This window comes from Vipera ursinii (genome assembly GCF_947247035.1).
Source record: "Vipera ursinii genome assembly, chromosome: 1".
NCBI classification, from domain to species: domain Eukaryota; kingdom Metazoa; phylum Chordata; class Lepidosauria; order Squamata; family Viperidae; genus Vipera; species Vipera ursinii.
Genome location: NC_139512.1, coordinates 145,768,978 through 145,781,675, shown reverse-complemented (window position 1 = coordinate 145,781,675; position 12,698 = coordinate 145,768,978). Strand labels below are relative to the sequence as shown.

General features: G+C 43.2%; 1 protein-coding gene across 2 annotated transcripts in view; it reads left to right on the top strand.

Moving 5' to 3' along the window:
* The window catches only part of STAM2 (signal transducing adaptor molecule 2), a 37,894-nt gene extending 26,718 nt beyond the window's left edge, over positions 1-11,176 (top strand). For both annotated transcript variants that reach the window (XM_083350463.1, XM_083350462.1), the window contains exons 9-14: positions 960-1,036; positions 1,194-1,281; positions 1,488-1,542; positions 2,201-2,354; positions 8,261-8,412; positions 8,853-11,176. In XM_083350463.1, the coding sequence (XP_083206589.1) occupies positions 960-1,036; positions 1,194-1,281; positions 1,488-1,542; positions 2,201-2,354; positions 8,261-8,412; positions 8,853-9,075 (749 nt within the window). In that variant the 3' untranslated portion in view covers positions 9,076-11,176. The remainder of the gene's footprint in view (positions 1-959; positions 1,037-1,193; positions 1,282-1,487; positions 1,543-2,200; positions 2,355-8,260; positions 8,413-8,852) is intronic.
* Positions 11,177-12,698: the final 1,522 nt, after the last annotated feature.

Genomic DNA, 12,698 nt, shown 5'->3' with positions numbered 1-12,698 from the left:
GGGTGTTAGTCTTCTGCCTTATAATGCCCACTTCTGTTCTAACTGTTAACTCAGTGTTACTTAATATTCAATAATCAAGAAGATCTTGCACTTGCTAAGAGGTAATTTGTCTCATGTCTGTTAATAGTGTATTGTTCTGGAGCTGCATATGGAGATGATACAAATTGTATTCATGAAGAAAGTTTATTCTTAAATGTCATGTTCATGATCCAGCTTTTTTACTGTTGCCAAACAGAAAGTATTCTAATATGAGTCAGACACTGTTATAATCATGATCTGAAGAGTAATTTGCTCTGAATTATGCATTTAAATACAAAGTGCTTTTATATTTTAGAAGATATAGTTTGAAATCACACAAACAGAATTTAAAATACATTTTCTCTGTGTTTATATATTCTTCACCAGGGGTTTCCAGGCCATTTGGGTTAATAAAAAATATCCCATACTACCAAAACATATACTGAATATCCATGGATTGATTAGTTGATTAAGCCAAACATCAGGGTTCACAGAGCAACCAGAAATTAATTTTTAGAACAGTGCTACTACCTATGTTATTAAACTATGAAATGCTGCCCAGTTTTTACATTATCTTTATCCTGATACTTATTTTGGTCTGTAACTTTACCCTGTGTTGTATAATGTTTGCCGTGCAAAAGTTTTTTTTTTTTTTGCCTCTGCCTCCATTAGGGTTTCTTGCCACATACTTTATAAACGTATCCAAACCAGATTAAAAACAATATTTAAACAAATCCTGAACATTCATCTCTTCCATATTAGTTGCCTTATCTAAAAAGCTCAACTTCCAAAGTTTGCTCTTCTGCTCTTTGTTTGTACCCAGTAATCTGAGTTGTTAGATCTGTCTTCGAATCTGAACATGGGGTATATTGGCAAAAATTTACTGTATGCTGAGAAACTAGATTTGGAGGAAGACTAATGTTTTCATGGTCTTTACGCAGTGCCTGTAGACAAGGATGCTTCTGAAGACAAAACTGAAATTACAAAACCTGAGCCGGAGCCAGTGTACATAGATGAGGTAAGTCCTGGCTTTTCAACGGCATAATACATTTTAGGCAGCTTTTTTTAAGAAGCTACAATGTCCCCTTATCCCAAAATAAATACTGTTTGAGGGGGTTTGAGAATTTGAACCTCAGTTTGAATATCTTTCTAAATATATTTTCTCCGTCTTCCAGAATAAGATGGATAAGACACTGCAGTTACTTCAGAGCATAGATCCAGCAGATCCTAAATCTGATTCAACTGATCTTCTGGATTTAGAAGGTATCGCTACTGCTAAATATGATTTTTAAAAATCCTAATCCAGAGCTACTGTCATTTTCATGTTTTTTTCATTTGCCAAACCCAAGGCAGGTGAAATTCTCCTTTCTTTTTGCATGCTAGGCAAATTATCCATGCATTGCATTCACCTCAGTGCTTTTATTTATGAGCAATTAACTGATCAAATGTTCATATTTTACTGTTCATAGATGTCTGTCAGCAGATGGGTCCCATGATAGATGAAAAGCTAGAAGAAATTGATAGGTAAGGCAGTTGCATAATGCTTATAAGTAAAAAAAATGCAATTTATATTTAAGTAGTACAGGAGATGAGCAGCAAATAAGATGGTTCATCAAACACTTTCAGAATTTCAGATATCCTACATGGTGTAATAATTGTGAAAACTAAGCTAAAAGGACTGAGTGGTACATAACATTATGCAAATTGGCATATGACACATATTTAGGAATTAATTTATTTCCAAGAATCTTTAATTTCTAAGCTGAAGTTTTACTGAGAGCGCTTGACTCTCTTGAGTTTGGTTGTTTTCTTGCTGATGTTTCATTCATTTCATCATCATGGTGTTACCTACTTTGGTTAATGAAATATCAGCAAGAAAACAGCCAAGCTCAGAGAATACTAAGAATTCCTCATTTCAGCCTTGAGCTACAAATATTCTCCTTGACTCTCTTGAGTTTGGTTGTTTTCTTGCTGATGTTTCATTCATTTCATCATCATGGTGTTACCTACTTTGGTTAATGAAATATCAGCAAGAAAACAGCCAAGCTCAGAGAATACTAAGAATTCCTCATTTCAGCCTTGAGCTACAAATATTCTCCTTCGTGAAGTTTTACTACACTCAAATTAAACAAACCAATCGACTGACGATAACTGAAAGTAACTTCATTTGCTCTTGAATTAGGAAGCATTCAGAATTGTCCGAACTAAATGTGAAAGTGATGGAAGCGTTGGAACTCTACAATAAACTAATGAATGAAACTCCTATGTATTCTGCATACTCAAAGATGCACTCAGCGGCACAGTATGCACCAACACCAACCAATGTCCCAGTGCAGGTCAGTGCCTTACTTCTTAGTTCTACTTTCTTGAAGGATTCCTTTCCCATATAATGGAGAACGGACCTCTGCATTAGGAAGACTGGAATTTCCATTATTTTTTTAAAAAAAAAGTTCTATTGCAGAACGTGTCAGCGTATGCTTGAAATAGATGTAGATCTTACATCTTCCTTAGGATCAATAAGGGTCAAACAGTATTATCATTGCAGTCTTTCCATGAACTTAGATCCAAAGGTTTGTTACTTGGAAGCAGCATTTCTCGTGATATTTGTCAGTTCTGCCTTCTCCAGAACCCTTCGAAACAGCCCTGATTAAAAAGAAGGTATTGCAAAAACCTGGTAGGTAGGAGGAATTTTGTGAGTCTCAGTTAGGATTAAATTAAACATGTCTGCATTAAAACTTTATGAGTAAGTGAACAGAGTTGCTTTCTCCAGTATGACTCAGAGGTCATATGTAAGACTTGCTGGGATTAGTAGGCAAAATCTTGGGCACTATGCATGACTCCCTCCTCCCACCCCACCCCACCCCGAGTAGAGCTGCTTCATAGATGACACCTCCACATTCATAGATCAGTGGATACATTTTGAGTTGCTTGACGGACTTTCAGTGAGACTGTGATTGAGAGTTGTTGCTGCGTTGACTTAACATACCTCACAATTTGACATGCACCGCTACTCTGAACCTGCAGCCCCTTTTGGTTTACTGAGTTTGTCTTTTTCTTAAAGGAATTGCTGGGGGATGAGGTTTGAGGGAAGAAAAGTTAGAAGCGCAATTAAATGGAAAAGATACGGTTGCGTATTTGAGGTGGATTTTACATAATACAGTATGAAAAGAATAGTTACCATGGTAACTGCCACATCAAAGATAGTGCATTCATCTGTTATATTTTCCATGAGCTCTTTTGAAATGATTGACAGTATTTGGGGATGCGAGGGGAAATAATGAACATTAGATGAACGAATATTCCTCTTACTTCAAGGTAATACTGTGTTCGGTTGAAGACTACAGAACAATAAGGGGACATCTACATTTAAAGGAGCAAATATTTTAATAATATTATTTAACCTCTCCTTACACACCGTTGAATCCCAAAGCAATCATTTTCTGTAAAAATGCTTTCTATATTTCTTCAGTATTCTTTCTAGATTTATTTGATCCCTTAAACGGTCTTAAGACTATGTTTAGAATAAAATCTCTTAAAGCAGAATATAACATTTAAAGCCACAGCTGTGATATAAATAACATGTTATTACAACCTTATAGACATAATAAAATACATGTCTATGTATTATTGATTGCTAATAAATCAAGAATTTATTTATTGAACACTTTCTGTTGTAAATTCTGGACTGATATTTTTTTTTGGTGAAAATAGCCATATAATCTGTACCATATGAGATTCATTTAGGGTAAAAAATATGGTCACATTTTCTTCATAAAACGATAGGCCAAAATTTCCCTTTTTAGGACTACAGGATTTACCGTATATACTTGAGTATAAGCCGAATTTTTCAGCCCACTTTTTGGGCTGAAAAATTCCACTTCGGCTTATACTCCAGTCAACAAAAAAAACTTACCGAGGACTTGTGCGCGGCCGAGGCTTTGGTGCTTCCGGGATCGCCCGCACCTCTCCCAAGCCACCGCCGTCCGAGACCTGCCGAAGTTTGGGGAGGTTTGGGGAGGTGCGCGCGCACCTCCCCAAACTCCGCGCCTTGCCTGCCTGCTTCTTTCCGCAGCGGAAAGAAGCAGGCAGGCAGGGCGCGGAGGAACGGAGACTTGCCGACGTTTGGGGAGGTTTGGGCGCCTCCCCAAACCTCCCCAAACCTCGGCAGGTCTGCGCGGAGGAACGGAGACCTGCCGAGGTTTGGGGAGGTTTGGGGAGGCGCCCAAACCTCCCCAAACAGGAACGGAGACCTGCCGAGGTTTGGGGACGTTTGGGGAGGCGCCCAAACCTCCCCAAAGGTCGGCAGGTCTGCGCGGAGGAACGGAGACCTGCCGAGGTTTGGGGACGTTTGGGGAGGCGCCCAAACCTCCCCAAACAGGAACGGAGACCTGCCGAGGTTTGGGGACGTTTGGGGAGGCGCCCAAACCTCCCCAAAGGTCGGCAGGTCTGCGCGGAGGAACGGAGACCTGCCGAGGTTTGGGGAGGTTTGGGGAGGCACCCAAACCTCCCCAAACAGGAACGGAGACCTGCCGAGGTTTGGGGAGGTTTGGGGAGGCGCCCAAACCTCCCCAAACAGGAACGGAGACCTGCCGAGGTTTGGGGACGTTTGGGGAGGCGCCCAAACCTCCCCAAAGGTCGGCAGGTCTGCACGGAGGAACGGAGACCTGCCGAGGTTTGGGGAGGTTTGGGGAGGCGCCCAAACCTCCCCAAACAGGAACGGAGACCTGCCGAGGTTTGGGGACGTTTGGGGAGGCGCCCAAACCTCCCCAAAGGTCGGCAGGTCTGCGCGGAGGAACGGAGACCTGCCGAGGTTTGGGGACGTTTGGGGAGGCGCCCAAACCTCCCCAAACAGGAACGGAGACCTGCCGAGGTTTGGGGACGTTTGGGGAGGCGCCCAAACCTCCCCAAAGGTCGGCAGGTCTGCGCGGAGGAACGGAGACCTGCCGAGGTTTGGGGAGGTTTGGGGAGGCGCCCAAACCTCCCCAAACAGGAACGGAGACCTGCCGAGGTTTGGGGACGTTTGGGGAGGCGCCCAAACCTCCCCAAAGGTCGGCAGGTCTGCGCGGAGGAACGGAGACCTGCCGAGGTTTGGGGAGGTTTGGGGAGGCGCCCAAACCTCCCCAAACAGGAACGGAGACCTGCCGAGGTTTGGGGACGTTTGGGGAGGCGCCCAAACCTCCCCAAAGGTCGGCAGGTCTGCGCGGAGGAACGGAGACCTGCCGAGGTTTGGGGACGTTTGGGGAGGCGCCCAAACCTCCCCAAACAGGAACGGAGACCTGCCGAGGTTTGGGGACGTTTGGGGAGGCGCCCAAACCTCCCCAAAGGTCGGCAGGTCTGCGCGGAGGAACGGAGACCTGCCGAGGTTTGGGGACGTTTGGGGAGGCGCCCAAACCTCCCCAAAGGTCGGCAGGAGGAACGGAGACCTGCCGAGGTTTGGGGACGTTTGGGGAGGCGCCCAAACCTCCCCAAAGGTCGGCAGGAGGAACGGAGACCTGCCGACGAGCCGCGGCTACACAGGGTATTCCTGTGTATTCAGGCTTGCAAAATGGCGGATCGAGCCTCTGCTGGCGGCAGAGGCTTGCAGAACGGCGGATCGGCTTATACTCGAGTCAATAACTTTTTCCAGTTTTTGGGGGTGAAATTGGGGGTCTCGGCTTATACTCGAGTCGGCTTATACTCAAGTATATACGGTAGTACATTTTTAAATAAAGTACTAATGTACAGTGGGACAAAAAAGTATTTAGTCAGCCACCAATTGTGCATGTTCTCCCACTTAAAAAGATGAGAGAGGCCTGTAATTTTCATCATAGGTATACCTCAACTATGAGAGACAAAATGGGGGAAAAGAATCCAGGAAATCACACTGTAGGATTTCTAACGAATTTATTTGCAAATTATGGTGGAAAATAAATATTTGGTCAATAACAAAAGTTCATCTCAATACTTTGTTATATACCCTTTGTTGGCAATGACAGAGGTCAAACGTTTTCTGTAAGTCTTCACAAGGTTTGCACACACTGTTGCTGGTATTTTGGCCCATTCCTCCATGCAGATCTCCTCTAGAGCAGTGATGCTTTGGGGCTGTCGCTGGGCAACACGGACTTTCAACTCCCTCCAAAGGTTTTCTATGGGGTTGAGATTTGGAGACTGGCTAAGCCACTCCAGGACCTTGAAATGCTTCTTACGAAGCCACTCCTTCGTTGCCCGGGCGGTGTGTTTAGGATCATTGTCATGCTGAAAGACCCAGCCACATTTCATCTTCAATGCCCTTGCTGATGGAAGGAGGTTTTCACTCAAAATCTCACGATACATGGCCCCATTCATTCTTTCCTTTACACGGATCAGTCGTCCTGGTCCCTTTGCAGAAAAACAGTCCCAAAGCATGATGTTTCCACCCCCATGCTTCACAGTAGGTATAGTGTTCTTTGGATGCAACTCAGCATTCTTTCTCCTCCAAACACGACGAGTTGAGTTTTTACCAAAAAGTTCTACTTTGGTTTCATCTGACCATATGACATACTCCCAATCCTGTTCTGGATCATCCAAATGCTCTCTAGCAAACTTCAGACGGGCCCGGACATGTACTGGCTTAAGCAGGGTGACAAGTCTGGCACTGCAGGATTTGAGTCCCTGGCGGCGTAGTGTGTTACTGATGGTAGCCTTTGTTACTTTGGTCCCAGCTCTCTGCAGGTCATTCACTAGGTCCCACCGTGTGGTTCTGGGATTTTTGCTCACCGTTCTTGTGATCATTTTGACCCCACAGGGTGAGATCTTGCGTGGAGCCCCAGAATGAGGGAGATTATCAGTGGTCTTGTATGTCTTCCATTTTCTAATAATTGCTCCCACAGTTGATTTCTTCACACCAAGCTGCTTGCTTATTGCAAATTCAGTCTTCCCAGCATGGTGCAGGTCTACAATTTTGTTTCTGGTGTCCTTCGACAGCTCTTTGGTCTTGAGGTTGTGGACTGGTGTCTTTTATACTGATAACAAGTTCAACCAGGTGCCATTCATACAGGTAACGAGTGGAGGACAGAGGAGCCTCTTAAAGAAGTTACAGGTCTGTGAGAGCCAGAAATCTTACTTGTTTGTAGGTGACCAAATACTTATTTTACTGAGGAATGTACGAATTAATTCATTAGAAATCCTACAATGTCATTTCCTGGATTCTTTCCCCCCATTTTGTCTCTCAGAGTTGAGGTATACCTATGATGAAAATTACAGGCCTCTCTCATCTTTTTAAGTGGGAGAACTTGCACAATTGGTGGCTGACTAAATACTTTTTTGTCCCACTGTATATAACACATTTATCTCATTCTAATATTTTGGAAAGCATGTATAATTTTCTTGCCATCTATGTTATTCTGGTAATCCTATGACACTGGTCTGAGAGACTAAAACTGTCCTATGCTTATTTTATAAGCTTTGTAGCTTTAATAATGTCCTGATGTAAGCTTATTACTTCAGTGTAGCAGAAATATAAAGCAAGCTGTGTGAAATCTGTTATAATGGACAATGGCATTTCTTCTTGGGCTGAAGTCATAGTTAATCTTATCTGGCATATTGAAGGTTGCATTAGAAATGGGCAGAGTTTGAGCAAGAAGAAACTAGCATCACTTAATTTTCTCAACTGAGCTACCTTCTTCATTACTTGATTTCCAAAGTGGTAGTGAGTGTGTGTGTTTGTGTGTGTATGCTGTAGCTAGATAAATCTGATAATCCCTTGATAAAGAGAGTGGCTACAGAAGAACTGCAACAAAGCTCCAGTTCTATTAAGTACGAATACAAAAGCTGTAGTGACTTTGAAATAGTGACAGCAGGATGCAGAGATCTGTTTGCAAATTGCTTCAGACCACATAACTCAGTGGAAATTAAGACAAGGTATGGGTCCTTTACAGTGCACCAACCCCCTCCCAGCATCTGTTCTGAGTAGCCTCCTGCAGATGATTCTTGCAAGCTTTGAAGGTTCATGGATTCATGCAGTGATAAAACTATTTCTCTTCTCACGTAGTGTAAATGCTTTCCCCTCTTCCCATCTCTTCCATGTTCAGATCAATTTCAGAGAGTCCTCATCTGTAGCAGATATGAAAGATTATTTTGGTGATAAAAAATTGGTTCCGTCCACGTGGTATTAGTGTAATATTTGGGTTCTTGTATTAATGACTACTGGAAGAGTTACTGTTCCTCCCTTTTTAGAAATATCCTTGTGCCTGAGAAAGTCAATTCTGTTCTGTTTCTTTTGCAGTCATATCCCATCCATCCTCACAGTGGGAATTATGTGGTCCATGGTATGCCTCAAAGCTACAATCCAGGAAGTGATCAGATTGGCCCACTGAGGTCTTTGCCTCCAAACGTGAATTCTTCAGTAACACCTCAGCCCGCTCCCACCTACATGAGGTAACCCATTAGCACATTTTAGTTAATCAGCTTTATCCCCATCTCTCCATTACGCTTGTGGGGTTTGCTTAGGCCAGTAGTGGCGAACCTATGGCACAAGTGCCAGAGGCGGCACTCGGAGCCCTCTCTGTGGGCACGCATGCCATCGTCCCAGCCCCGCCTCCCCCCACAGCCCCCTCCTCACCAGCAGCCCCCCCGGGAGGAGAGTTACCCCGGGTGTGGCCCGCATGGAGCAGCGCAGCTGGGAAGCAGATGATGCTGCGGGCGGAGGGCATGGTCACCATGGTGCTGCAGGGCTGCCTGGGCGATCTGTGGTGGGCTGTGGATGGCCCTGAGGGCGGGGGTGGGCAGGCGGAGCGGGGGCAGGGCAGTTTTGGGGCACTCGGTCTCTAAAAGGTTCGTCATCACTGGCTTAGGCTAATGTCTTTATTGTATTTCAGCCCTGGTTTAGATTCTGTGTCCGGTTCTACTTACATGAACCAGAATTCTTGCCTCCCGCCCGCTGGTCCTGTTTCTTATGCCCAGCCGATGGGCATGCCAGTGGATATGCTAGCCTACCAGAACACTGCATCCAGTTTGCCTCAAGGTCCGTGCTATCCAGCAGTTCCCGCTCATTCACTTCCACAGCAGCAAACAAATTATCATCAGCAACCTCTCCTGTGAAAATGCAGAGTCGGAGCCTGGGAACCGTTTTAGATGTTGCTGACCCGTAGTCTTTTAAATTGTCCTTCCATTGATTTAAAAGGATACTTTTGCTGAAGGGAACAGACAACTAAGCAATTTCAAAGTAAATGTTAATTCAGGCTTAACTGTTTTTCTGCATAGCTGTTTAAACTAGGTGATCTGCAGTTGTGTTTAAAAAAAAAAGCTTTCGAATCCTGACTTCTGTAATATTCTGTGTCTCCTCGCTATTGATAAAAATGCCATTTCAATTTTTCCCTGGTAAGAGAAGCTTGAAAACAAAGCTGATATATGCAACTCTTCCTGTTAGTTCTTTCCAGACTTTGGGAACATAGTAATTGTTTTTTTAATGGAAGCCTTACATTTGAAGTTCTTTGTTTGAAACTTGGTTTAATCAGTTAGTTTGGATTTTGGTTTGCACCCTTTTGAGATCATAATCTTAACAAGATTGCCTTTTAAGTTATACAATAAAGTTGTTATGAACTTGAGAGGAAAACCTACACACACACACACACACACACACACACGCCAGAGAAATTAATGGAGTTCATGGTTTCTGCCAGAATGGATTTCTTACTTGCTTTTCTCAAAAACTAGTTTTATTGCTGTGGGATAATATTCCCTATCTGAAGACAGAGAGTTTGAAGAGTGCATTCTTAACTTCATAAATTCCCTAACACAATGGACTTGATCAAACCTGAGTTAGTCTTTTTTCTCTGTTCTCATTCCCTGGCATTACTGAATATTTACCTATACGAAGGAGAAGCTGATAATTATGCTGTCCTTTAATCATAGCAAGGATTTATGTGCAGATTTTTTTTTAACCTTACCTGGTAAAATACCCATTGTGTAAGGGAGTGCGGAAAGGGATATGGCAACGTGTTTTTCTGTTGTTGAGAGCTCAAAAAGAGTGCCTGTCTGGTTTTTTTTAAAAAGAAAAAATTTCTGTTCTGGATACTTGTTCATTTCTTGATGCTTGTGGATTTTATCAATATCAGGATTATTCTGAGGGAGGGAAGATAGATTTTGCATACTGTACACTATAGTTGGAAATGAGAATGGACCCATTATTAAAATGGAAATGTATAAGTCAGTGCAAGGGAAACATTGGCATTTTATACTATGCTCTCAAGAGTTGTTCTGCAGTATCTGATGCCCGTTGCATCTATCATCAAATGAGCCCCACTTTTCACTTCAAATACTGGTGCTAAGTAAGCTATTTAGATTTCTCGTAATAGTGACCTGGACCACTATGTCTGTGAGAAGGTGGTTTCAGAAAGACAGCTGTTGTTAATCTGTTTCTATCAACAAGAACACTTGTGTTTTCCTTTTTTGGTGTTGGTTTTGTTTTAATCTTCTCAAAAATGTTCAATTTTAAAAGGCTGCTTTTTAAAATCCTTATTTAGAACCAAGTCAGGGTTTTCTCATTCAACGTTTTATAAACAAAATGAGGATTTTGAATAGTGCATTGCTCTTCCACGTTGATACATTAGATGGCCCATTTATATTGATCACCATCTTTGATACTACTTTAAGCGGTACCCAATATCTGACTGTGATGTTGAGTTGAAACAGTCTTTTTTCATTGCATTTTCTCCTTTATATATATATATAATGTATAAATAATAAATGTGTGTATATATCCACTGGTCTGAGATTTTATACACAACTATATAGATATACTAATTCTCTTAAATCACTGGTTTTATAGGTAGCTGCGTTTGGCTTTATTGTTAATTGGTGTAATCTTAAAATGCATTTATGCAGGCTGTAAATATGTATAAATTCTGATGTTCAGTTGGTGTATTTAGTGTTTGGGTGTCAGTAGGGATCATGTTTCTTCCCTTTTCTAAACTAAAATATTTATTGTTAAGGCATGATTATTATGATGCTACCAAAGGAATTAACTACAGATTTCCATAGTTAGGGCCCAGACTTTCATTTGCATCAGTGAATATTGTAGTCATTGATTTGAATGGAATTTCAACTATTCTGCAGACGTGTACCTATTTTTATATTAAGAGTAAACAATACTTGCTTTGCTTGACATACATTAACTGAATAAATAGAAATTCTTTACAGCTCATAATGAGTGTTGTTTTGTAATTTGTTTTGTGGGCGTTCAATTAAGGTTCAATTTCTGTTTTGAAATAATTTGCTATCTTAAATTTGCACTTGAAAAGTTGCCCAAGATAATTGTTCAAGCTACATCACCATATGTTTCATTTTTTCCCCCTACAGAGATTCATTCTTAAATAGACTTGTGATTCCAAAGGCTGTGGAGTCCAAATATTTTAATATTTGCATTTGCTTCCTGCCATCCCCCACCCCCTATTAAAGTTATAAGACTTTTAAATATCCCTTATTACTTTTGTGGCTGACTTGGTTTTCCAGAAAATAAAAAGAGCCTAGAAATGTAATATTGGCAGTTAGGGGATAGCTGGGACTTGCTGTTGTCATTTTTTCACCTGAAAATGCTTTCCTTTTCTATGTATTAGTGCTGCCCCGTAACCAATTTAATGGGAACCAGTGATGGAATTACACACACACACACACACACACACACACACACTGCCAACTTCATACAAGCCTTTCATATCTATTGTTGATTAGATTGGGGACACACGCAGGATGGGTACAAAGAAGAAAGCAAAAGGAAACATAGAATTACATAGAATCATAGGGTTGGAAGGGACCTTGGAGATCTCCTAGTCCAACCCCCTGTCAAGCCGGGAGATCTTATATCAGTGGTGGTGAACCTATGGCACGCGTGCCAGAGGAAGCACTCAGAGCCCTCTCTGTTGGCACGCCCCCCACCGCCACCAGCAGCAGATTTATCAGGCCACCACCGCTGCCCAGAGCAGGAGCCCCGCCCAGCACAAAGGAGGCAAAGCAGCCGACTAGCAAGTTTGAGTAGAGATGGTAGAGCAAAGGTCACCAACCATTGTCGATTGGTGGACTGGAAGAAAAGGGAAGGAGAAGCATTTTACATGTGTGCATGCATGCACAGGGCTGCGAGCATGCACAGGCTGCAAATGGGGTGGGGCTAGTGCCTGCATGATACTAGCCCTCCCCCGTTCTTGCGTGGTGCAGTGCCTTGCATCTGCACCCCATGGTGTGGCGGTGGCTGTTTTTGCGCCTTGCAGCATGGTGGCCCATTTTTGCGCCCCCGGGTTTTGCATGCCAGAGGCAGTACTCAGAGGTGCCTGCCTGCCCCGGCCCCCAAGGGCACCACAATGCTGATGGCAGCCCTGGCACTTTGCGATAAATAAGTGGGTTTTGGGTTGCAATTTGGGCACTTGGTCGCCATCTCTGTCTTATATCATTTAGGACAGGGGTGTCAAACTCAATTTCATTGAGGGCCGCATTAGCATTGCAGTTGCCCTTGGCGGGCCGGGTGGGTGTGGCCTACTGCGTGGGCATGGCCAGCTCTACATAATTTACATCAAAGGTGCCAATGGGGGCCTGGGCAGGGGTGGGACAGATCTGAGGGTCTCTGGCAGAAGAAGATGGGATTGGGGCAAGTGCCAAGACATGGTCCACTGGAGGAGCTTCACTGTTCCTCTCACGCCTTGGGGTGGGGGAGATTGGACGGTGGCGCGGAG